The 27,459-nt window shown below is 31.2% G+C and overlaps 1 protein-coding gene across 1 annotated transcript; it reads right to left on the bottom strand.

Annotated features, from left to right (window-relative positions):
- Window positions 1-1,835: 1,835 nt before the first annotated feature.
- Window positions 1,836-27,359, bottom strand: LOC126735093 (L-dopachrome tautomerase yellow-f2-like). Its single transcript, XM_050438995.1, has 6 exons — window positions 27,135-27,359; window positions 11,987-12,183; window positions 8,706-8,978; window positions 8,244-8,417; window positions 3,276-3,565; window positions 1,836-2,315 (listed from the first exon to the last, which is right to left on the bottom strand). Exons 1-6 carry the CDS (start codon window positions 27,284-27,286, stop codon window positions 1,983-1,985), a joined length of 1,419 nt encoding a protein of 472 aa, XP_050294952.1. The 5' UTR covers window positions 27,287-27,359; the 3' UTR covers window positions 1,836-1,982.
- Window positions 27,360-27,459: the final 100 nt, after the last annotated feature.

The following is a 27,459-nucleotide window of genomic DNA, read 5'->3' as shown; positions in this document are numbered from 1 at the left end:
CTGATAAATGATTTATAGAGAAGATCATTAATGAGTATTATAAAATTATTTAAGAGATACTTCGCCTAAGAAGGAAATGTGATTTTGAGTGCTCGGATCCTCTAATGAATTCAATTTGTAGGATATGCGTAAGGTTTTAGTAAAAAAGCTGTAATTCAGAAAATTTTAGAGATTAATAAATGAATAAAACAAGATGCTTGCAAAAGAAGCCCCTTTTATATAGGGTATAAGTGCTTTATATACTATTACTCAATTAACAAACAGAGTAAAGTCAAAAATTAAGAAAAATTCATTGTTCGGGTTAATCCACCACCATCTTTGAACAAATTTTCACTTCTTTAATTTTTCTAAAGAAAAATGTATTACTTACTAACAAATAAAAAAAATAAATAAAATCGGCCCACTATTTTTCTTAAAGCAGGTAGGTCAAATATCAATATATCAATTGGAACTGAATTTACTTATCTCTGTTTAACTATATTATAAATATTGTCTTTTTCTCGACAGGTATAATAAAGGCTAAATAGAATTTATAGTAAACATAGTTTCGACTTTAATACTTTAGGACTTGCGATCTTCATAAATAATTCTTAAATCACAAGGTAAACACTTAAAATCGCATTTACTGATCCAGGGTGAAGCCTAATTTTTTTGTTTTTATTTCAGGATATTTGAGTGTTATCGTAGTAATATTAATGATAATAAGCATTTAGAAATTGAGATTAATACAAGGAACATAGCTAAGGACCAAGTATTGACCTTTAAGAAACGTCTGTACAAACTTTTAGATAAGTTGATGTTGGTTTACCATGACACTGCCTGGATTGTCCTTCAACATGCAACTAATTAAATTGCCAGTTATCTAAGAATCCTACAAAACTTAACGTAATGTTATCCTGATAATTCAAAGTATCATAGACTTTACTATATGGAAAAAGAACTACAGAGACGTTCAGTTAGTTTAGTATGATCAGTACTAGTAATTTTATCATCAATGATTCTTATTAAGGCATTGGTACAATCATACTTTGTTCTGAAAGAACGTTAATTATATTGTTTGTGTATTGGATATAAAACAGTTTTTTTTTTAATTTCTATGCTTGCTATTTTTAATTCTTAATTTGAATTTATACATAGTAATGAAATAAAATAAAACTAATTTTATCTTATTTAGGTGCAAGCTTTTTATTAATTGTAAATGACTAGAGAGTTTACTTTTTTATTTAACATAGCTTAGGACTTTTCAAAAATAAGTACGACTATTTTTACCTACAAAATATACATGGTGCTAATTTATGTAATACAGATATTTCAAGGAGAGATAGTACTTATCAAAATAAGTAAAAAATTCAATTATATGTATGCTCTGAAGGCCATCTCTTTTCTTATACTGGATGGCAAATTCTTTTTTTCTCGTACTTTTATTATCATATAACATCTAATATTTATTTTAAATTTTGCACATTTTATATTTTTTTTAGAATGTCTGTAATAAAATATCAACATTATCTTTTGCAGTATACAGGATTAGAACATTTTCTTGACTCGGCTTTAATTTTATCTTTCACAACATGTGGCATGAAATTACGATACAAGAGATCAGAAAGCTAAACATATAATAAAAGAGTTCAAATTTCATACCCGAATTCATACAGGATTCTTGCAGATAAAATTGTAATTGATTCAGTAGAATCTAATATCATGTATGCTGTGACCAAATATTGTAGAGATTCTAAAATATATTTAAAATACTATAAATATAAGTATTAATAAAATTTTAAAATAAGGAGTCAGGCGCCAAATAGCTTATTATCCATAAGATGCAAACACCAGCGTATTTAAAAAAATAAGTTTATTATACCTTAAAATTCTAACTTACATGAAACTAAAGTTTAACTACTGCATCTATTTCAAAGAAAAACTTGTTGCATTTTAAAAAAAATTCTGTCTGTCATATTCAACATAAGTATCTTATTTCATTATTAGCGACCGCCTTGACACTTGGTGTCCTGAACAGCTTTTCTCACATCATTAGCCCAAACTCTAAAATTTGTGACATCATAATTAAGTCGCCCATATAAAAATTCAGGCATCGTATTAGTTAGGACGTAAACTTTGTCTCCGGAAACTTTTACATCAGATGGATAGATCATCTTTTGATCGTCTTTTTGTACTATGTCGATGGTCTTAAGGCTTTTTTTAATGTTCCAGCATCCAAGAGCGTTTTGGTTTACCAAACCCAAAAACATTATTCCGGTAGGCTTGTGAATATCTGCCGTGGATGTTTGAGATTGTGGTCCTCGATCTCCTAAAATCTAGAAAAAAGACAAAGTTAAATGCTTTAAAATGAAGAGAATCAAAATATACGAGTATTTCAATAGTCAGTTCTCGGATGACCTTTAGAATGTAATACTTTTACACAAGGATAATACTGTTCTTGTCGAGTTGTCTTTGACAACTATTTCTAAAATGTCTCCTTTAATTTTAACATTTCAGATTGATCTCATTGTTCTAAGAATTGTATGTCAAGAAATCTAATAATTTCTTCAAATAAACGACATGTTGCTTTTGGTTTTTATTAGCTTTTACTATGAACTATTAATAATTTATTTTTTTTCTTACAAAGTAATTAGACAAATTTTAGTTATATGCACTTATATGCGATTTTTGGTATATCAACTTTTGAAGAATTCTACAACCTCTTAAGATAAATAACTTAATTTTTAAAATATTTTGTATAAAATAATAAATTAAGTTCGATATTCCAATACAGCATTTTAGGAATGTTTCCAAATAGAATATTTTTACAGTGCTGTTTGATGGTCAGTAAATAGCCTTCTGAACCTTGTATCCAGCATAGTTATGCTCTTTGGTTTAGTTTAAACATATGTTTTATTTGTGGTAAAAAAGATTAAAGATAAATGTTATATATGCATGTTTATAAATTTAGATTTAAGTATTGTCACACTTACAAGTTGATTCATACATTGATGCTTGACCGCAGTGTTAAAGAGCAGAATCTGCTATATGCATTAATCTGTCGGTCTGTTATTTACTGGTGGAATATTTTTTGTCAAATGAAATTTTATATGTATTTTTGAGTTGAGTAAGTAAAAAATACTTATTATTATTATTATTATTATTATTATTATTATTATTATTATTATTATTAATATTGTAAAAAAAACAAAAGGAAACTGACCAACTTAAAAAAAAGTATACGACTATTTCGATTGTATTAATGAAGTGCAAGATGTAAATAAAAAAAAACTTACCACAAAATCATCATCATGAAAACTTCTAGTAGCCAAGCTTTCGTTCCTCAAAACTCTTGTAGAAACTTTGTACATATGTGTCCCTGACATGGCATGGAAAAACATATCTCTATAACCATCAGACTTCATATCGCTTAACTCAACGCTAAACACTCCGTCATTCCATTGGAAGTTATGACCCGCAATATTAAAGTCACCGGCCATCGGCTCTAAGAAAAAGTAATTATGTGATACTCTCCAGGCTTTGCGGTCTCTGAGGCTAAAGACTATCAGACCATAACCAGCTAAATCTAAAAACAAATATTTATATTTATATATATTGAACTCGTAACAACCTACTTATTAAAATATTACAAATTAAAATTACAAATGTTACAAAAATAATGTATACAATTAATAATTAATTTAATTAATAATTAACATTTTTTTACTAAAATAGTAAGGCGAGTTTATCACTTTTTTATAAAAAAACAAACTTTGCAAGACGCTTGAAAAAGCACTTACAGACCAAAAAAGAAATAGCAAGAATCATTTTTAGAGAAAATATATCATGTATCATCCACAAAAAATAATTATATAATTTAGTTGAGACGGGACATACTGAAAGTAATAAGTTTTGTCGCTCTTCTCTTCACTTTTCCTATTTTTTTTTTATTTAATATTTTTTTTGTCACTTACTGGGGTAGCTATGTTTATTTATTGTCTGTTTATATATATTTTTTGCTTTAGTAGCTGCCTCTACTTATAGGCAATCCAATGTAGTTTTTCGTTTCAAATAGTTTACAGTTTAATGATGTATTATTTAATTTACGAACACTGATTAGCTAGTTTTGGAATAAATAAAAGGATATTGTTGTTTTTTGATGACAGTTTTTATAATTTTAACCAGTGTTTATAATACACTTTGCAGTATATAGGCTGTACTTAGCACTACTTTTTTCTTCATGCTCACGAGATTGTGTTTTCCAGGGGCTTCCTTTATTACGTTGGCTGTGACTTTTGAGATGAACCCTATTCCTCCGATGACTATTGAGATGACTTAAGTATGCACGTTCTACATTCTTTGCATTTCCATATGGATATCTTTTTTGTATTTATTCTTTTTTTCTCTGCTTCTTTTTGTGTGGTTTTGTAGTCTGATAACACATCAACGTCTGTTATAAGACATTGTTTTGCTTCTTTATACTTTAGTACCAGGTCGGCTTTAATGGATTTCATTTCTTTGCCTGTATATATTTTCTTATCCCATATAAGAATTAAGTATGGGCTGTCAACTATTGGATCTGGGTTGTGTTCGTACAATATATTAGGTGAACTGTATTACTTTGATGTTGTAGTGCCTACATGTATTCCAATGTCGTTATTTTACCACATTGTTAAGTTGGTCAAGGTATTCTTTTTTAGCCTAGCCAGATATAAAATGATATGTTAGGTGCACTTCTTATCATAAATGACAGAACTTACTTTCAATATTTATGCTAAAAGAAAAGTGTATGCCCTCTAGTTATAAGAATAGTTTGGCATGGACGTGAAGATCGTTCGGGCTCCTTTGTCCTCTCCTAGGAACTTTCTCACTAGGTGGCAGGTTTGCAGCAGTATAGTGCGCTGTCCTACATTGATGATGGTTGCTAAAAATCCTAATAATTGCAGATTGACATTATTGCTTCCGCGGAAGTCGCCAAGGGATGGATTCACACTTGTTTTCATTTCCACGTATTTTTTATTGAGAACACTAAATCTGCTATATCGAAGATGATACCTATTTTTTCTTCTTTGTTTATCATGTGAATTTCAGGCCTGTTAAGTTTAATTCTTCTATCGGTAGTTATAAGCCTATGCTAATATAATACGTAAGCCTCCAACTTCAGTACTGGTTGTGACTCATATTTATAGAATGGTGAAAAGTCCTCTTTTGGCAGATCGTTCTTAATGGCAAGTTATTAGTGCACTATTCTGGCAAACTGATTATGTCTTCCGAGTCCATTACATGCTCTATTTCCTCTCCAACGTTACTACATACGGGCATCTATCCGGCACATCTTCTTTTAAACAACGTTTCTCGTAGTTGTTAGTTGTGATTACCCTGTCATGAATTTCCATTATGAATCCTTCTGTTGCTGAGTATATGTGGTTTTCCTTTAGCCAAATTAGTAAGTTATCTACATGTATTTCTTCACTGTACAAAACTGTTAAATTTCTTCACTGTTTTTCTTTTTGTATATAGTCATTGTTTTCCTTAGCAACCTCCCTCATTACTTAATTATCAGATACCAGAAACTCTTTAACAAGTGCTCTTCCATCTTCTTTGCGTGAATCATACAATCTTTCTACTAATGAATTGATTTGGGGTACACCTTTCTACGTTTTGTGAAGATTCTCCGAGCTAATCTATCCAGCTTTTCCATATATGTAACAAACTATTTAACAATTTTAAGCGAATACATGGTGGTCCATGAATTAACCGCAGCAATAAGGTTTCCGCCTAAAAGATCGGTGCTCATCAAATCTTCAGAACTGCAAGGTTTAGGCAATCATTTTGTGGTATTCCCAAGTAACAATAAGTTCCTTCTGGGGATAGCTGGGTTATATCAAGATGTTCCGAAGGTGATGCCTTCACAACTCCCTTCTGGATGGTTTTCCTTTCATACTTGTCAATCCCGAAGTCTATTCCGAAGTATTGCCTGTAGTCCTGGACAATGTTTATTAGTTCAAAAATATTGTTTGTCTCGCCAGTGTATGGTGGTAACCAGGTTAACATTATCGATATAAAGTAAATGAAACAATCTCTTTGGTTGTTTGATATTCAACTCAAAGCCGTAATCTGTCCGGTTGAGGAGAGTCGACATTGGATTCAATGCTAGGCAAAAAATCAAATCACTATTTTAAATATTTATTATCAAAAAAAGTCCAAATAAAGGTCAAATTTCTAAAAAAAGTCTTAATACCTGATATTGATTTGGAGGCAGGTTGCAAATAGTAAACCACTGTAAACATGAATTATTTCAAAGGAAAGTAAATAACACATAGATCAAAAAATTCTCGTCGTAAAATGGTATTTTAAAGTAATTTAAAAGCTAACGTATCTTTTAAGTTTGTATTTAACTTTCATGTTATCCTTTTATCATCTTGAATCATACACTACGTTCTTACTCGCGTTAATTAAGTTTTATTTATTTTGCAATGTCGTTAAGAGATTATTCTCTGGCCAATATAAACAGTACGCTAGGGATCCTCGAAATAAAGAGTGAATATCGGATTCTCTTAGGAAAAAAGTCGACATGGTAGAAGGGCACAATAAGTCTACTCTTTCAGAAGAGGCGCTGTTTTGACCTGGAGAGGAATTGCTTCAGAACAGTGTACGTACGTTTATATATACCACAACAATATGTTATGTGCCCTTTATGCTTCTTTTCATTCTTCCAATATTATTATTGGCATCGTTCGTCGAAATTGGAGAAATTATCTAATAATAAATATAATTTTAATTATGATGTATCTTTGTGTGGTATTTTAGAAGTCCGAACTTCTCTGCGATGCTCAGGTGTTACTTTTCTTAGAATACCTGCACTTTTTTCACACCTAAAGCTAATCAAGCATATGTATTCTTTAATGACACAATATTTAACCAAGAGGAATTCTACCTTAATGATGAGACTTGCCACAAGATTACCTCGAAAAATTAATTCTGAGCATGCCAAGAACTTAATGAAGGCAATACACATTGTGTTTATTATTGTGGAAAATATTGAATGTATGTTAGGTAATTTCTTTTCCATAACAATTTTGCATAGGTTGGGCTGCTGATAGTATTTAAATTTCATGACATCACCTAACTTTTTCCACCAGTATTTTCTGAAAAGTTTAAAAGTAGTTGCAAGGATGTACGAATATTTGTTCGGTGTAATTTATCAATATAAATATAACTTATATGACGCTTGCCATCAAACTAAAATTTTTTAAACGCGATGAAAGAAAATTTGGAAAAAATATGCCTAATAATAATTATTCTTAGAAAATTAAAAGCCTTGCATTAGTAAACAACTTTTTTTTTTGAGTTCAACATATGCACAGGGGCAAGGAGGTTGTTTTGTTTATAAACATATTTATCGATTCTCTGTTGTCAAGTTTACACGCATTCTTAAAAAAGGAAATTTTCTACTATATATCAACACATATAATAATGTTAATTTAACTTATTAATGTTAGATTTTGGATTAAGAATAAAAAGTTAAAAATAGATATATGTTATTCTAAGCGCAAAGCTAACATCTTCAAAGCAAAAAAAATATTAACATTCTTATTCCCAAAACCACTTCTAAAAAATTTGGAATGGCAACACCGCAGGCCAAAGTGCTATAAAAATGCTTTTTATTAGATAGTACCTTTACTCTAATGAAGTCCGTTAAAAAACGCATAAATATTTCACAAACGGTAATATTATTTATAATTTAAAGCATAATCTATTGTTAATAAATATTTATTATGTCAATATTTTTTGACGACGTCACTGGTAAAGATTACTACTTGTGTCGGTGGAATCAACAATGCGATCGAGCGGCGTTGCGATATTCTTGCTTTTTTATCTAATATAGGGACGTTATCTACATTCATTTAACTTTGAATATTGACTTCTTTATAGAGTATCTTATCATATTTTATGAAAAAAAAATCTGAATATTTTATTAAAGAGGAATAGTATTATTTTGCACCTGTCAAACAAGTGACAAATTTTTATAATATTATAAAGTGTATTTTTTTGCCATTTCTACATAAGTATTTGGCATCAATGCATCAGAGATATTGCAAGCAAACAAATGGTTCATTGTTTTATGGTAAAGCTAATTCTAGCTTTTTAATGTTCTAAGTAATTATTAATGTTACCTAGATATATGCTGGATATCGCGACTCTTTATCAAATGCCAAAATATATACACTATTATTTAGAAAATATATAAAAAATTTACCTACCTGGAAAATAAACAAAAGCATCACCACAAGATCCCTTAGGAGTATCAACCGTTAAACTGGCCAAAACTGTAGCCGATGTTATTACATTTTCGGGCAAATTAAACCTCAGTATGACTTGGTCCGTTTGAAGATTAATAGCGATAAGTTGATGAGGCTTAACTTGTGTTCTGTTGCCTTAAAAAAAAGTACTCATTCTAAAATTTCATTTCATACATTTTTATGTCAAGTTTTTATTTGAAAGCAAAAAATATCTTTTGTACAGGGTTTAAAGTACAAAAAAATATTTTTTTAAATTTTTATTTTGTTGCATTGGCAACGCTCAGTTCTGTCAATATTATGCGGTCGTGAAACGAGCTGCGCTAGAATCTACTAAAAGTTTTGCAACGTTGCCAATGTACCTAAAACTCCTCAGAATGAAATAACATAAGTACATTATTAAGTTATGTTAACTTAATTATTTACCTAATGTTTCAACAATTCCAGTATCCACAAACCACATTCTATCACATACATCAATGGCTATTCTATAAACGGACACAAAGTTTTCCAGTTGTCCGCTAGTATCGGGATATAAATTCATATTCCAGCTAGGATATGGTATTAAAGGAACATTGTTTCGCTCAGCATTATTCAGTGGTACATAATTAAGTGTTGAAGGGACTCCCAATCTTCTCCTAGGAATGGTTATAAATAGCTTGTCCTTCCAGACATTGGCACCCATGGGAATGTTGTTAACTTAAAAAAATATATATATTTAAATCGCAATTCATGTTCGGTCATAATATTCAGCGTCTTCAGGGTGTTTCAGAACTATGGGATCAAACTTCTAGGGGTTATTCAGTGCAACAGTAGAAAACATTTGAGTATAGGGGCCCATGTCCGGAAAAGTGTCATTACGGCACTACAGCCCTAAGACGCATTAAAATTTAGAAAGACGATGAATTACTCAAATAGGATTTAACGCATTTAATTTTTGCCTTGACTTTAAAAACGATAACAGAGATTGTTTTTTGTAGCTGCATTCTATATCGACCAACAACCATTTCCAAAAAGTTGAAGAATTGACTGCAGCCGATTATCCTCAAAGCAAATCACAAGCAAATATCTTATGCTATATTCTATGGACTAATAAAGCCCCTTTCACAAGAGATGGCACTTTTAATAGTAGACATAGCTGTTTGGAACGAATAAAATCCACATGCAATTTTTCATAGAAAACATCAGCAACGTTGATGTTTCAACGTATGGGCAGGCATTGTTGATAATTATTTAATTGTTCCATACTTTCTACCAAAACTGTTAACAGGACCTAATTACCGGCTGGACGAAAAATGTTCCAATAAACGTTCGACAGCAAATGTGGTCGCTTTGCTGTACAAGTACGTGAGGATTTAGCTCAGCGGTTTGGGTATTATTGGATTGCCAGAAGTGAAGCAGTTTCTTGCTCCTAGGTCACCCGATCTAACTGCACTAGATTTTTTTTCAATTTTTTTCTATGTGAATATGTAAAGATTAATTGGGCGAATTCATCATTCATTGAATCATTGAATCATTCAAAACAAGTATCAAAATTTTAGTCAAGTCCGACGAAATCGTGTGCATCGTTTAAATCAGTGTATTCAGGTTGGAGGAAGACATTTTGAACAATTATTGTGATAATATCATATACAAAAGGCAAAAATTAAATGAATTAAATCCTATTTAGGCAATTTATCGTTCTTTTACATTTTAACGCGTCTTTGGGTCATAGTGCCATAGTGACACTTTTCCAGACATAGGTTCCTATACTCAAATGTTTTCTACTATTGCATTGAATAACCCCTACAAGTTTGATCCCATAGTTCTCAAACACCCTGTATAAACCATTTAACACGCATTAACATGCAACATAAATTCGTAGACAAAGCGTTAGGTTAAAGTTTAGCCTGGGTTGGATGGTAATAAATAGGTAAGTAGGAGACGCAAGTAATGTGTTAATTATTATTAAGATTAAGATAAGATTAGTAATCTCTTTAACATATAATACATGTGTAAATTATTATTACAAGTTAATACATTTATGCCCACATCCAAGACCTTCGTTTGTCACCCATGTATTATAGTATATACTGATGGAATCAAAGTGTCTTTATTATAATTTAGAAAGTTAATTATAATTAATAAACTTGAAGCCTGCTTGCTATCTTATTAATATTTATATTTAAAAAACTTAGCAGCAAAGTGCATGATCTCTAGGTCTCCATTCGGTTATTTTTTTTGTCAATTTGCCATTGTTTATTCTAGAAATGTGGCCTGCCCAGTTCCATTTGAGATTCGATATTCTTACGATAGCATCCACTTCTTCTTTTCATATTCGGAACCCTATCTCTCAAAGAGCGAGGCAACAAATATCTTTACATGCTTCTCTGTATCAGTCTTGCCCAGGTAATCAGTCATGCCCAGGTAAGACTTATTTTTATGCCGATTTCACAAAAACAATTTTGATTGGCTTTTCTCAATCGAATATAGTGCCCCAGGTCAGTGTTTCAGTTCTTATTTCAGTTGTTCTAATAATGTTCCAGTTCTCTTAGCGTCTCTTCTGCTCCATTGAATTTGTCTGCATTTATTATCAGATCATTGGCGAAGAATAGATGGCTCAGTTTCTCGCCATTGCTGTTAGCACAAAATTTTCGGTCTTATTATGCTTAAACATGTGCTCCAAAGGTTAGTGAATAATTTGGGAGAGATAACATCATCTTGCTGCATACCTTGTTTCTTTTTGAAGTCAGAAGTATCTTTATGGAGCCTAAGGACAGCATTCCTTTCTTGTAACTAGCCTCGATAAGTTTGGTGTAACGATGGTAGAATCTACAATGCGCGAGGGCTTAAAACATACTACGTTGGTCCAATGTATCAAAAGCTTTTTCGTAGTCCTCGTAAACGGGCACCAAAGGCTTATTGTACTTTAGGCATTTTTCAATAAAAATAAACCTGTGTGAATATGATCGGTGTGACATAGCTCTCATATTCTTTTAATCGACAGATCTCAAATTTCGTTGTTAGTCTTTTGTATAGTGTATAGTTTTCACAGTACTTTTAGTAGCGCTTTAAGCTGTTGTTAATTTAGTCTAGTGTGACATCTGATTATTATTTGACTCATGGTTTTATATTTTGGGTTATATAATTAGGGTATTATGGGTTATAATGGTTGTGGTATCCTCCGATACTGTCGTTTTCTTGTAGAGATCCACATGGCATTATTCTACAATTTCTGAATATCCAGTTTATTAGTCGTGGTTAGTCTAGTCTTACTATCTGTAATTTTATGCTATGAACAGCTTATTTATAAAGGTTTCCCAGAGGAAATAAACATGGCCTAGCCCTAACGGAGTAACGAAAAATAAAATCGACCTTATAATTTCAAGACCTTTTTCACAAAAATCATAGTACAGACCGTCACGGTTCTTAACTATTTTTAGTGAACATCTTAATAAACGTTAGAAAGAAAAAGTCGAAGCTAGTTAGAAAAATAGCACATAAGATGATGATAACATAGATATCGAGGAGATAAACAGTAACAAACACTAACAAGTTTAGCACAATAATAACAAACAAGTAACAGTAACAATAAAAGAAGCGGAAAATAAATTAAGATATTTTATAGTTTTAGTGTTCATAAAATCGTGTTCTTTATGATAATTGGCTAGCCATTAGTAATGATTGAAGATTTATAGTAATTACTATAATAAAATGAAACTACTTACTATATTGATAATCGACAGATGATGGTATAACTTCATTATTTGATCCAGAATTTTGATCAATTTCGGAAGTAGTATCGTTCTTTGGAGTAACATTTGCATTGGTATTTCCTTCAAATACAATTGGGGACTCAGCCGCTGCTCCATCACCTTTAGAAATAGGTTTAGTGGGTCTGTACCGAGCTCCTCTAGGTGCAGCTCTATTTATTAAAAGAAAAATACTTTGTAAAAGTTTAAAAAGATATACAGTGCTTTCATTTCAAAACAAACGACCCTTAATAATTTCTTGAAAAAAAAACGTTAATTTAGATATGCAGGGAGAAGTTTAATTTAATATTTCACAAGTTCTGTCAATCAACTCCTCACCTCCAGCTAACCTCACTTTGGTATATCAAATGGGAACTCCCATCATGTGACACCTATAAGCAGCATTAAAATGTCTATGGATATTTTATCGACCTCAAGCTTTTGTATTTCTAATGGCTACACTAAGTATAATACATTATTTTAAAGGGCATACCCTCCTATCTGACCAAACCGAAAAAAACAAAATCGGTTGCCGTATAAGCGAATAGTAAGCAAAAATGTGTGGTAATAAATAATAAATTATCAACTTAAACTTTGGTAAGCCAAATGGTTGATTCACAGTGTCATACATTATTTAAAATGATAAACAATTTTCCATGTTACATTACCAAATAAATTGATGCATTGATTCTATAGGAGTTTCGTGGACCAATGACTTTACATGTCCCCACAGGAAAAAATCTAGCGATGTGAAATCGATTAACCTAGGAGGCCAAAAAACTGATCTACCTCTGGCAATCTAACGGTGCTCAAACTACTGACCCAAATCCTCGCGTACTTGTACAGCAAAGTGAGCCGCTGCTCCATCATGTTGAAATCACATTTGCTGTCGAACCTTTATTGGAATATTTATATTTATATTTATATTGGAAGTTCTAAAACTGCTTCCTCCAAAAAATTTCCAATTAAATAATCATCAACAATGCCTGCCCATACATTGAAAGACCAACATTGCTGATGTTTTCTACGAAAAATTGTATGGGGATTTTCTTCGTCCTAAACATGGCTATATCTACTATTAAAAATACCGTCTCTTGTGAAAGAGGCTTCATCGATCCATAAAATATAGTGTGAAAAATTTGGTTGAGCCGCAATTTGATGAAGAAACCATTTACAAAATTGAACTCTACAATGATAATCGACTGCAGTCAACTCTTGCACTTTCTGGAAGCTGTAAGGATAAAATTGTTGCTCGTGTAGCACTAGACAAAGCGTTACTCATATTCAAATACTTAGTAATGTGACGTGTGCTACTTGATGGTTTATCGGCAACTTGCTGAATGACCTCTTCTTCAAATTAGACTATTCTTACGGTTTGAGTAACACCAGTATCATGCATGTTGGTTTGAAACATGCCTGTCTCGGAGCACCGCCGATGAATCACAATAAACTTTTTGTATCCCGAATGCTGTTGTTTGGGATAATGCTCTTGAACGACCGGGCTGCTACTCTTAGGTATTTTTATCTATTTAGCTATTTAGGCAATTACGATCGTCTTTCTAAATTTTAACGCGTCTTAGGGCCGTAGGGCCGTAGTGACCATTTTCCAGACATGAGTCCCTATACTCAAATGTTTTCTACTGTTGCACTGAATAATCCCTAGAAGTTTGATTCGATGGCTGTAAAACATCCTGTATATAGGCTATGCAAAAATATTTATCCCTCACTTAATAATACCTGTAGAGCGACCTAGAAGTTATGCTTGAAAACATGAAATAAAGTTACTGGATCTGAAAAGGTAAATCATTTTATCAAATAGTGTATTAACGAGTACATGCTTTAAAATATGAATTAAAGTATCTGGTAACCTTATACAGTTTTAATGATCTGACTAAGTAGTCTTTTTATTTCATTTCTAAGACTCTACTCCTTAATAATTAGTCCTGCAAGTGTGAACTATCTGGGCTATGGTTGTACAATAAAGTAGTGCAAGTACCTATAAAAATGTAATATGGACTTTCGGCTTATCCAACAAACAGAGATACTGTATCAAAGCATGAAAAATGTGGCGTCGAGCCTTTCAAGGTTGTTGTATTTCACTATCTGCGATCAGAAGCTAAAGATAAAATCATTTCTTTCCATTATACATGGTGGAAGGTAAAGTGCAATATGCAGATCCCTTATATTTCCGTCAACCTATATTAATTTGTTTACGTTCACTGTTTCATTTTACTTGATGTAGTTTTACTTTCAAAATTCAGAAATGTTAGAATATAAAAGTTCACTATATTTTAAAATTTAATCTTAATTGACAAGCAGCTTAAAAATCAATTATGCATACGTTTTTCTAAATTGTCGTGCTAGTAGAATGCATGACCTTTTAGATTCATATTATATTAATTATATTCTCCGAGATTTTCTAAGTGCATTGCCCTTGGTAAATAATAACACGTTTTGTAGATATTGAACCACAAAATTTAACTATTTGATTTAAGTCCGATAAAAAGTTAGTAAATATAGTAAAAAAGAGTTTGAAAACGTTAAAGTTGCAGAACTCAATGAATAGAATAAGGAAGTCGTAATATTCGCCTCCATGCGAATTGATAGATTAAAAAGAAACATTGTCACTCCTAATTAAAAAAAATTACCTGGATCAAAAAGGTAGATTTATCGGGATAGTTCTTAAGTATACGTTAGAGTAATGACTCAGTTTTGACTTACGGAATATCTCCACAAACCTACCTTTATTGCTCATTGGTGGTTTGAAGAACAATGTTAGCAATAACACTTATAATATCGATATAAGCTATGTTAATCAATTGTTGTTATAATCGGTAAGATGTTTGAGGTTTTATACCATTATTATACTCTTTTAATTTCCAAGTTAAAGAATTATAGTTTCTCATCATCTTCATATAAACTTATTCTTGATATCTGTTTAAAACTACTTCTATCTATGGTATAAAAATAGATCAAGTCAAAATATTATTCGGCGTATCAAAAGATTATGTATGATTCAATGATTATGAAATGATCCTGTTTTCTAATGTTTCCTATTTTTACTTTATACGTCTGATAGATTTGAATCCCTTAAATTTTATAAATAACATGATTGGCTGGTGACTCATCTGAATTCTTATTTTCATTTTGAAAGTCTTAAAGAGGTCAAATTATTAATTAAATTAGATTTAGCCAAAATACACCATTTGCTTCAAAACTCATCTAAAATCAATTTTATGATCTTTGGAAACGTAAAAAACGGTCAGACAAAAAAAGGTCAGACGACACCATCAAAGACAATATTATAGGATACAAATTATATGAACACAAGCTGAGATTTGGTATTCCCGTACAGAATTGGGGCATACTACTTGACAATGATTAATAATTCAAAACACACGTAAATACATTGATTAAAATAATGTTTATCTTTATGAATACTAAATTTTGGAGAAGGGACATAGAAATATATTATAGAATACTGCTATAGGAATGAATTTTTTAAGGTGGGTTACATAAAATAAAAATTTTGAGGCTCAGCTTACAAGAGATCGAATGAATAATTTAAGAAATATGAATATTTTAATAGCCAAAAATCCAAGAGTTATACAAGGAGCATTTATTTTCTATTAATAAATGGTATGGACTCCATTGGACATATAGACCAAATGGCAAAATTTATTTTAATTTCATTCACAATATTTTACCAATTCTGATGCAAGTATAAACATTGCAGAAATATATTTTCAACATAGTGGTGCTTCTCTATATTTTAAAAGAAATTTAACTGACTTCTCAAATGACAAATTTCCAAATCTATAAATAGGCAGAGGCAATCAATTGCTTTTTCGGTTGCCTGATTTTAATCTTGTTGACTATTAAATTTAACTTTTATAAATTCAAAAAAGTAGTGCATTTTTCTCAAAGAGACCTCTTAATAATAAAAATTCAGAGATTGGAGGGACACAAAGTAAATTTTTTTGTATTTTTTAAACTCTCGACATCCTAACAAAACTTTTAAATTAGAAAAAAAAAAAGGCGGTCAGCTTCCTTTTTTAGACCTTTTGCTGACTAGAGATAACAAAATTTTTTGATATTTATAAAAAACCTTCCTCGATGGACAACATTATCTAGTTTGACTCTAATTCCCCGTATTCTTATAAATTTGCTGCATTTCATTCCTTTTTCTACCGGTTATTCAAAATACCATTATCAACAAGCGCCTTTCAAAAACAGTTAGCTACAATTAAACAGATTGCAGTAAATAATGGGTTTCCATTAAGTATAATTAATAAAATTTATTTCAAATTTTATAATAAATACAAGCTCTCCTATAATTTAATCTATAACACCAGCATTAAAAATTCTAGATTTCATTGCCTCACTTACTTTGGTAGTATCTCCTCCCGATTGGATAAATTTTTTAAGAACTATAATTTGCAGACATCATTCAAAACTTCCAACACATTATTTAAAAAGCTCGTAAACATTAAAGATAAAAGAGAACCCTTAACCCAATCGGGAGTTTACTCACTTAACTGCGGGGACTGTAACGCCGTTTACATTGGTCAGTCTGGAAGGAAAATAAAAACGAGAGTGCAGGAACACTTAAGAGAATATAATAAACACAAAGATACCGAAATCACCGAGACTAAATCGGTTTTTGCAAGTCATTTATTTAAAATCTGTATTGTTGTGACGAATTCATAATGAGTTACTTATTATATTGGATATTACGTCACTTATAGCAAAAATCAATTTAGAAATTTTTATCTCACACGCTCAACAATTGAAAAGAAGAAGAAAATAGACTTATTCACGTATTTAAAAGAAATATGAACTTAAATCTGTAACGATACCGTTCGATATACTTAATTTAATTTAAGTTCAATAAGTTTTAAATACAATAATTTACTTGAGGTATAATAGATTTTTTATATACCTAGGAGCTGAGGTTCAATCTATTAATCTCTGAGCTCGTTTCTTCTTTTCAATATCCTACCTAACTTTGTTATGAATATTACAATTAAAAAACGATAAAAAACAACAAGAAGACCTACTTTTTTTAAAAATACCTAATTTGAACCAACGTTTCGGTAGTTATATCTACTACCGTTATCAAGGTAATTAAAGTAAAATTAAATTAAATTAAAAATAAAATATAAAAAAATTTGAAAGATAAGTATATTTTTTATTTTTTATTTAATTTAATTTAATTTTACTTTAAATACCTTGATAACGGTACTAGATATAACTACCGAAACGTTGGTTCAAATTAGGTATTTTTAAAAAAAGTAGGTCTTCTTGTTATTTTTTTTTTATCGTTTTTTAATTGTAATATTCATAACAAAGTTAGGTAGGATATTGAAAAGAAGAAACGAGCTCAGAGATTAATAGATTGAACCTCAGCTCCTAGGTATATAAAAAATCTATTATACCTCAAGTAAATTATTGTATTTAAAACTTATTGAACTTAAATTAAATTAAGTATATCGAACGGTATCGTTACAGATTTAAGTTCATATTTCTTTTAAATACGTGAATAAGTCTATTTTCTTCTTCTTTTCAATTGTTGAGCGTGTGAGATAAAAATTTCTAAATTGATTTTTGCTATAAGTGACGTAATACCCAATATAATAAGTAACTCATTAAGTCATTTATTGTCCTCAAAACACTTTCCTTCCATCCCAGAAAATGTAAAAATCCTTCATGAGTGCCCCAAGGGAAAAAAGCTTGACTTATTAGAGAAAAAGGAGATTGCAAGGGCAAAAAGGAGTCCTGTATTGTCTAGTGTGAATGATGTGTTTACCTTTAAACCGCATTTAATTTTTAACAATATTTATCACGACCTGGATAGCACGTAAGTTTAGCGCTTGCCTACGAACCCGATGGTCGCTGGTTCATTTCTCGACTAAGTCATATTTCCATTTTTATTTTTTATTTTATTTTTTGCTTTATTTCCGTTCTCCAGTTCAACTTAACCTCATTCTGCTTGTTTTTATTTACTTTTATTTTATTTAGTTTTGACACCGGATTTAATGTGAACGTCAGCATTATTTTTCATTTTTTATGTTTTTATTTTTGTTTTAACTTAAATGTTTGTGGTGTTAATTTAATAGCTTTACCAGTAAGTCATATCTCAACATTGTAATTTGTGTCTATGCATTGTTGTTTTTATACTAGAGTTGCTTTCTATTCTCTTTTAGATCTGACAATGCCTTAGGGTGAAACACGTGTAATCGTTTTTTAAAATAAACATAATTTGAGACCATTGACTTTGTGTCCTTCCAATCTCTGAATTTTTAACTTCTATAAAGTTTATAACGCAGATATTACGCGTCAGAAGTAGCTTTTTTATCGTATAAAGAACCCAGAGGTTTTCAGTCAGTAAATAAAATTGTTTTTAAAGCCAGAAAGTGCTCGGGGAATAATGGACAGTTTGAACAGTTGTATTCTACATTTTTGTGAAGTATTAAATTAAAAAAATGTTGTATGACTATCGAATCTATGGCTACAAAAAATTAGGACAATTTTTGTCGTTGATGTGGCCAGGAGCTCAATTCCCAAGTACTACCTTAGTTGAGATTACTCTTATTTTCATTAGTAGTAACGTTTTCAGTGCAAAATTTAGTTGGTTTTGCAACGTCGTTTATTTTCGACCAAACTTCGACGTACTGCACCTGTATCGCAACTATTGTAAAACTCTGCTGCGTTTACAACATATTTCTTACTATAGATGATAATTTACACTTAAAACAACGACGTGCAGTCGTGTACAATTTTTCGAATCAAAAACCCAGTAAGAACAACGTTACCTCATCGTTAGCGAATGGGTGTTACATTGTCTGATCGTCTGTGTTGAGCATTTTTCGCTGTAGAGGGAGCTTTTTGATATGTTAAGAGTTTTAGGAAGAAGATGAAAAACAAAGATAGAGAGAATAAGAGGAAGAAAAAATATTTAATTCAACATAACCTACTTAATCTATATTTTTATTTTTATAATTAATTTTTTGCTTAGAAAGATTGGGATCTATTATTTTTGTCTTTCTTTAATAAATGAAGAGATATAAAGGCTTTAAATAATCTGCAACTTACTACAGACGCAAAAAAACTCGCAATGGAAGCAAAAATGCCTACAACTAGCTTACCTGAAGTTGATATGGATTATGTAGAATCAATAAAAGTGGCGGAAGGTAGCAGTAAAAAGGTTTGTGTTAAATTTTACATATTTGAAGTTTGAAATACTGGGTTTACTTTTTGTAAATGGTTTTATTCATGGTTCCTATATCCTACTTTAGAGCCTTTCTTTACACAAGAGACTAACCAGTTTGAAAATAATGGTAAATTTTATAATAAGTTTTATTTTTTAGGATTTGTATAGCAGCAGCAGCAATGAGAACTAAGAATGTAATGTTAACATTACTTATGATTTTTTTTGTAAAAGTTAAAGTTTTTGTTTATTAAAGTTTGTAAAAAAACGTGCTGCATACGCGCAACAAACTGCAAACAATAATTGAAATATTAAAAATTTAGGTTAGGTCCATCTGTTCTTCCTCTTGCTTCAGGCCAACCAGGAACAACAACAGCGGGTTTCTTATGTAACTATTAAAAAAAATTACTTATTATTTTTTTTTCGAAATCCGCTATAAGTTCAGGGCGCGCGTGTTATTTAGGGCTAAAATAACATCTTTTCACAGTAAACTATGTTCCGTTTATAAATTAAGTGCTTGTAAATCTGTCAAAACGGATATTTTACCCGTATAATTCACGATATTAAACTACATACAAAACAAATATTAATAAAGACTGTTTAAAAGATGGATTAAAAAGGTTGTATTTTTGGAGTAACTTTAAAGACGTTGCAAAAGCGTTTAGAAAGTTAAACGGGTAGTCACTGCGTAGCGTTGAGCGAACCAAAAAAATCTCTTTCATGTTGGTGTAAAACGGGATTGTCTCTACGGTTAAGACAACGTAACAATGCAACGTTGCGTTGCAATTTGCAACGTTGTCGCGTCGAAAAATTGCTAATTGGGTTTCAAAAGAGAAATTAAGGTAGGCGTTATTTTAATGTCGTAATCACTTTAAAGGTTTTTTTGTATTTAATAATTATATTTTCTTGCTACTGGATATAATTTGAAGTTAACATTTTGCCAAAGATCTTTTCCGTATCGGTTAAACTGGCAATATCACGCGAAAAAAATTGGATTAAATCACATTAATTAATTGGTTCCTATGCTGGTTGCTATGAAGAAGTTTAACTTGCGATTGAACACAGATCTTACTACACATGGTGTTTGATTGTTTCTAAAAGAATTGACTAATTGAAATTAATTTAAAATATTCAGTAGCATAGAAAATAATTGCACATACCTTTGGACATTTTATCTATGAAGATGAGACAATAGTTAATACGAGTTTAAACCTAATCATTAGTTTTCTGTTTTATCTTCTCTATTTCTTAAATAGATACTTTCTTTGTTTTAAATAATAAATGATTAGAAAAAATAATTTCCAATAATTTCTTTTTACATTATATTTTAAAGTATGATCCTAATGGAAGCTATAATTTTTTGACAAATAGACATCTACGTAAATTTGAAGTCGGTAATTTTATCTTAGCAAAAAAAAGGAAATGCAAATCTTGAAAACTTGAAACTTATATACCACTCCAAAAAGCCTATAAATTATGGTTTTTTTTAAAGGTTCCGTATAACTTCTATGTGTGTTTAAAATATGTCTCTTTTCAATGAAACATTCTGTATGACAATAAATAAAATTCAAATTCAAAATATAATAACATAAACACAACATAAACATAACCTGTTTCTATTTTCGAAAATGAAATCGACATATTAATATAACATATAATATAACACATAATTTAAAAAAAATACAGTAGTAGGTTCAACATACTAGTATAAACAATAATAACACAAAATTTAATGAAAAAACTTTAAAATTTAAAATTTTAAAGTTCGAAATAAAACGAGTTAAAATTTTATTAGAGTAACATCACAAATTTTAACCTTTACATCTTTACTAAAAACTAATTATATCCTATTGGCCTATTCCCAATTATCTTTAAAAAACACTGTTAGGCTAGAAAAATACTTGCTTTTAAGAAGTTCCGTGAAAGACTTTTTAAAGCGAAAAGGACTTTAAGAGGTTTTTAAGCAATTTGGAAGATGCTTAAACATTTTTATATCTAAGCTCAAGTATATAAGGGAATCCCATGTTAGTTTACTTTTCAAAATGGGCAATGGAATATTATAGTTTTGTCTAGTATTATAATGTTTTAAAGAGCCATTATTTTCAAGGCACGATTTATATTTTTTATATACTTATTAGGCAAGCAAACTTAACAATAAACAAGCAACACAAGGTAAGATATATATATCTAATGGCTCTTTTTTGCAAAACAAATACAGAGTTAAAAAACCCTTGATTATAACGACCCCAAAATGTTATCCGGTACCGTAGGTGACGTTCAATCATACAAAAATAGACCAATTTTGTAGATTTCAATCCCAACTCATTTTAAAACAAATCTAACATCATAACATCCTCTAGCCAGTTTTCACCTCAATGCTGATGTAAGGTCAGGAAACTTCAGTTTATAATAATAATAAGCTTTATTTCCAACAGGGTACATACACCCAGTTACAGGAAAATCAATTAAATATCTAAATGTACAAGTACGAATGCATGAACTATATTAGATTTATGCAACTAAACTATAAAAGAATTGCTATGTAATAAAAAAAAATAATTAGTGAGTTTGAGAAAATAAATAATAAAAAATCAACACTAAATTAGAATAAAAATCAGGAATTAATTTAAATCAAAAGAGCAGAAAAAAAAAGAGTGAACAAATGTATTCAAACTAAAAACTAAATAACTAAAAACTAAATAACCTAACCTCCCCCACCGACCATACGCAGATGACTCAAAATAAGTGCCAAATTGTCATGGTGAATGTCACAAAAATCAGCAATAGTGTTAAAGTTTTGACACATAAAGTGAATAGGACTCTGGTACAGAATGTTGGACCTGGCTGTGTCCAAGTTAAAAGCTGGATACTGTCTAGAACCTGGGCATGGTATATGAAAGCAAATCCTTTGCAAAAGGGATGGGCAGTCAATTTTATGGTTAAGTAAATTAAACAAGAATTTCACCTAATGCATTTCTCTCCTCTTTGCAAGTGACCGTTCAGTATATCTAGAGAGCAGCAGGTTATGGTCAAAACCCCTTGGAGGATAGACTCCATCATCTTTAAATGCCAAACATTTAAGGAATCATCGTTGGACTGATTCTAATAGGTGAATGTGCTGGTTGTAAATGGGAGACCAAATGAGGGAGATGTAGTCCAGCCTGGATCTAACAAATGCATAGTAGAGAGTTTTGGCAGTAGCAGTGTTTTAAAAGTTTGCAATTTCTAATAATAAAGCCCAGCATGCGAGTAGCTTTAGAAACAGTATCTTCGATGTGAGGGATAAAAGACAATTTTTAGTCAAAGGTGACTCCAAGATCCTTAAAACAGGTAGACCTTGCCAGAGACTCTCCATTAACTGAGTAATTAAAGACAACTGGACTTTTGATTCGAAAGTAGCTGGCCACATTACACTTGGAAACATTAAGGTTAAGCCGGTTCAAAGTGCACCAATGGTGTACAGTATTGATGTTCTCTTGCAGTTGACCACAATCTGCTATAGAATCAATCCTATGGAAAAGCTTTAGGTCATCAGCATATGCTAACCGAGAGCAATTGAGGGTGGAGATCAAGTCATTAGCGAAAACGTTAAAGAGAAGGGGGTCCAAGTTAGAGCCCTGAGGAACTCCAGAGGTGAGTAAAAAACAAGCAGATCTAAAGCCTTCAACCACTACAAACTGAGAGCGGTCAACTAAATAGGAGTTAAGGAGAATCGAGACTGGCGTTCAAGCTTATTTAATAGGATGAAGTGGTCAATCTGGTCAAAAGCCTTTTGAAAGTCTGTGTAGATAACATCGATTTGACCTCTATCATTAAGTACTTCGCACACAAACTGAGAGAAAAATGCTAGGTTTGTAGTACATGAGCGGCCAGAAACAAAACATGGATATAGGGCGATAATTCTCAATTGTTCCAGCATCGCCCATTTTAAAGATAGGGCAAACTTTGGCTTGCTTCCATATATTGGGAAAAATACCTGTGTTAAGGATCAGATTAAAAATATGGAGCAAAGGGTCTGTAAGTGCAACAGAGCAGTCCTTAGCTAAAAAACTAGGAATTAGATCTGGGCCAGAGGTCATTTTGCTTTTCAGACACTTGCTCGCAATTATAATGTCGGTAGCCGCGAGCGCGACGACGTCTATGCAAGTTAAGGGAGGTTCAGAGACGACAGGATGAACGCTGGGAAGTGAGTTCGTGTATACACTCCTGAAATAATCTCCAAACGCGGACGCAATGCTGTCAGGCGTATTGTATGATTGGTTAGAAAGCTTCATTGAGCCGGGGATTTGAGACTGATTACGTTTGCTTCGAATAAAAGACCAAAATTCACTCGGATCGGAGGTTATTTTGTTCTCAATACTATGGATGTACATTTTGTAGGCTTGTGCAGTTAGAGCTTTAATTGTCTTGCGCAGAGATCTAAATATCTCTAGATGATGATTAGACTTGGAAATCTTAAAATTACGAAATGCTCTTTCCTTTTTATATATATTACGAATTATGTCCCCCGAAAACCAGGGAGGGAAACGTCTTTTACGTTTTACCTTGAAGGATACCGCTCTAGCGAAAGTATTGTTCAGTATATCATAAAAAACATCACATGCAGAGTTGACGTCCTGCTGCACCATGACAGGCGACCAATCAGTATCTAGCAGCAGCTGATACAAAAGCCGAAAATTAGCCTTTCTAAAATTAATTCCTTTATTTCAGCTTTATTAAGGGGTAGGTTATTGAGAGAGATAAGGCCTGCATGGAATTCAAATGACAGAGAAGGATGGTAGTAATTATAATCAGTAACTATTCCAATAAATCTGTTAAAATTATTCACATCCAATTCTTTGTTGTGAATCATTAATTGGTCTGAACATACAAACTTAAAACTTAACAATTTAGTCTTACCTATATTTAAAGACAACAGATTAGCATCACATCACTATTTAACCACTAATAAATCTTCAGAAATTGTTCTTGTTATTGTGCTTTTATTATTGTGTGCCCATAAGATGGTGGTGTCATCTGCAAAGATAGTGAAGATTCCTCTTATCTGGAGTGATGCCAGGTCACTTATATTCTATAGAACTAAAATGGGACTGAGAACCGAACCCTGAGGAACTCCATGGCTTACTATACGAAGTTTAGACAAACTGCCATTTCGCCAAACAGACTGTTTTCTATCTGACAAAAAAGATTTAAGCCATTCTAGAGCAACTTCCCTAAATCCATATCTAGAAAGCTTACCGAGCTGTACTCCATGGTTGACACACTCAAAGGCTTTAGAGAAGTCATAAAATACCGCTACAGCAAACTGTCCATCATTCAAACTCAAATATAATCTCTCCAGGAATGAAAACATTGCATCACTCGTGCTAGTGCGCTCTCGAAAACCAAATTAACATTCACTTAATATGTTATTTTTAGTTAAGAAAGCTACCATTCTTACTTTGACCAGTATCTCAATAACCTTAGACAGGCAGGGCAAAAGTGAAATTGGTCTGTAATTTATGGGGTCATTTGGTTCTCCACCTTTAAAGAGAGGTGTCACAACATACAGTATGTACCATTGAGCCCAGAGCTTCATCAGGTAAACTCTGCAAAACTCTAATGGACAGTCCATCAATCCCAGATGTTTCTTTATTTTTTATTTCGTTCAACAGTTTCTTGATTAAATATGGATCAGTATGAGTTAAGTAAAATGATTGTTGTATAGAGATATTGAGTACCTATACGATATAAGATCTATTTGAGGATTTATTTGATTTTTGAGTCTTGCAACTGCTGAGCAGTAGAACTAATTAAGATTATCTGCAATAATTGGAAATTCGCCTGACTTTGAGGGAATTGCCCCTAAGTTCATCATTAATATCTAGTTTTCTTTTGCTTTATTGCGTGCTTTATAGACTCTATTTTCATAATAAAAATGCTTAGCATTTCGTATATTTTTCTATAGATCCTTCTATATGTATTAAAATAAGTGTGAAACCAGGGATAAGTGGTTTATTTTTTTTTAAGTGTGTAATTAGTTAATGAGGTTTTAAAACCATGTGTAATCCATCCATCTTAGACTTTATTTTTATCTTCTTCATGTGAAAACTTTTATTGAAAATACCCAAAACAAAGACACTCAAGTGGTTAGGAGAAACATAAGAACGATACACATGAGTATTATTGCATACAATTCCAAAACGTCTTTTCATCAATTTTAGATTTTTAAACAAAGTGTAGATAGTCAATGTAAAGTTAGGATCCAAGGAGATTACAAAATTCCCGTTTTGCGTTTTGTATTTAGTATAAAGAAATATGATTATATATCATTATTCTATGTATAAGTAAAATTACTTACAATAAAGTAGCGTAGAATACTTAATTTATGTACGCTTAATATAAAATTATTAAATAATCGTCAGCTTTTTTGCTAGAGACTTATTTTTCATAATATTATCTATAATAAAATTAACGTTAGGTTAAATAGTAAGCTAGTTATCATCACAGAGTACCTACATCATTTTAACAAAGTTTTTTATATAACTTTGTTCTTTTTTTAAATTTTTGCGAAGCTTTTAAACTTTGAATCAACAAAATTTTAAATTTGGTCAATACTTTATAGTATGGAGAATTATTTTTGTTGGGATTGATATCAGTAAAATTAATCTATAATTGATTATTGCAAGGAATGAATAAAGTAACTTTAATATATCATTGCACCCGGTATCTTTGCGCGTTAGTAAAAAAAGATGGCCTATGCGACATGCGCTATGCGCGAAGAATTTTGGATTGCAATAAGCAGCAGTATTTTTCTCGTTTTGTTCGTTGAAAGTACCACCATTTTTTCGGGTACCGCAAAAACCTTAATTCTACAAACTCAAAATTAGTGTAAACAGAGGCGCCTCAAATTCTTGAGAACTATAAAGTGCACGAAGATCCAGCAACTAGATCCTCACGGGTAAGTTGTTAAGGCCCCTTTGTTTCGCCGCTCAATGGTGAATAATACCAATTTTTTTTTTTTATACAGTCCACAGTTTTATCTCATTTATTAGTCGATTATTCACCAAAATTGAATATAAATATGTAGTATTTTTTAAATAAATAATGCTTAAACTTATATTTTTATTTATATCCAAGAAATATTAATTGTCCGTATGTACAGCGCTTTTTCAGCCATATCCATATTTTAGTAATTGAGTAAAAAGTGGGCACTAAATATTCACTTGCACCACCCACTGGAGATACTAAACATTATTTAAAGTCAAAACAAACAAACTTTTTTTTTTTGCCAAATATGCAGAGATTAACGCATATTAGATGGTAAAAAACTATTGTTTCAACGCATTGTGATTTTAAAAGGAAAGAGATTTTTTTTGAACATCACATTCTCATCAATCACGCCCAAGAGTTACACCGAAGCTGAAAATAAGGATCACTGTTAGGTATGATATTAGTCTAACGATTAAAAAACTCTATTAAAAAAAACCTAAAAGCAACGCTTATGTCAAGGTAAATAAAGCACAGAAATATTTTCTTTAATTCTTCACATAAAATAATTAGTTTAAATAAAATTATCGATTTATATTTCATATAATTTTTTCTCACATATCTGGAATTATGAGATAATATATATAATATCCTCTACAAATTACTTGGCCAAACAGTTTAATAATAATGGTGCCTTATGCGATAAGTTTAATAAATTTAAACACCAAAAAAAAAACAATTTGAAAACATTATATTTTGAGCAAATAAAGTCGTTGCTGTGAAGAGAAGTGAAGTAACAGATTTATATATTTTTTTGTTGTGAATCCGAATAGAATCACTTATAAGAGCCATTATATATTTGCTTCGTCTTAAGATAATGTATATAATGACAGTAAACATTACTGTTTAATTATTTAGTTACAAAATAATAAATTAGGTACATACGCATCTGCCCCTAAGAACCTCGCCCTTAACTGACTGTCCTCAGGCCACTGGTACGTTATTCGACTCCAACTAAATTCCTCAACTAGACCAACACTTAAACATGCTTTTACACATATTAAACATAATAATAAGGCAATAAAAAAAAATCTCATCTTTTAACGAAAACAAACACAAGTTGTGTTCTAGTACGATTCTAATATTATAATGGCACGCTTAGCCGCTGCATGATTTCAAGGAGCTTATCTCTTTGACTGCTGACATTGAACTTTCCTAGCAGCTTGTCCTGCGTTCAAGTGGTGTTTATAAATAAATAATAGTTGTTTGT

Source organism: Anthonomus grandis, chromosome 4, assembly GCF_022605725.1.
Source record: "Anthonomus grandis grandis chromosome 4, icAntGran1.3, whole genome shotgun sequence".
Lineage (NCBI taxonomy): Eukaryota > Metazoa > Arthropoda > Insecta > Coleoptera > Curculionidae > Anthonomus > Anthonomus grandis.
The sequence above is the reverse complement of the archived record's forward strand: the minus strand, read 5'-3'. Positions and strand labels throughout refer to the sequence as shown.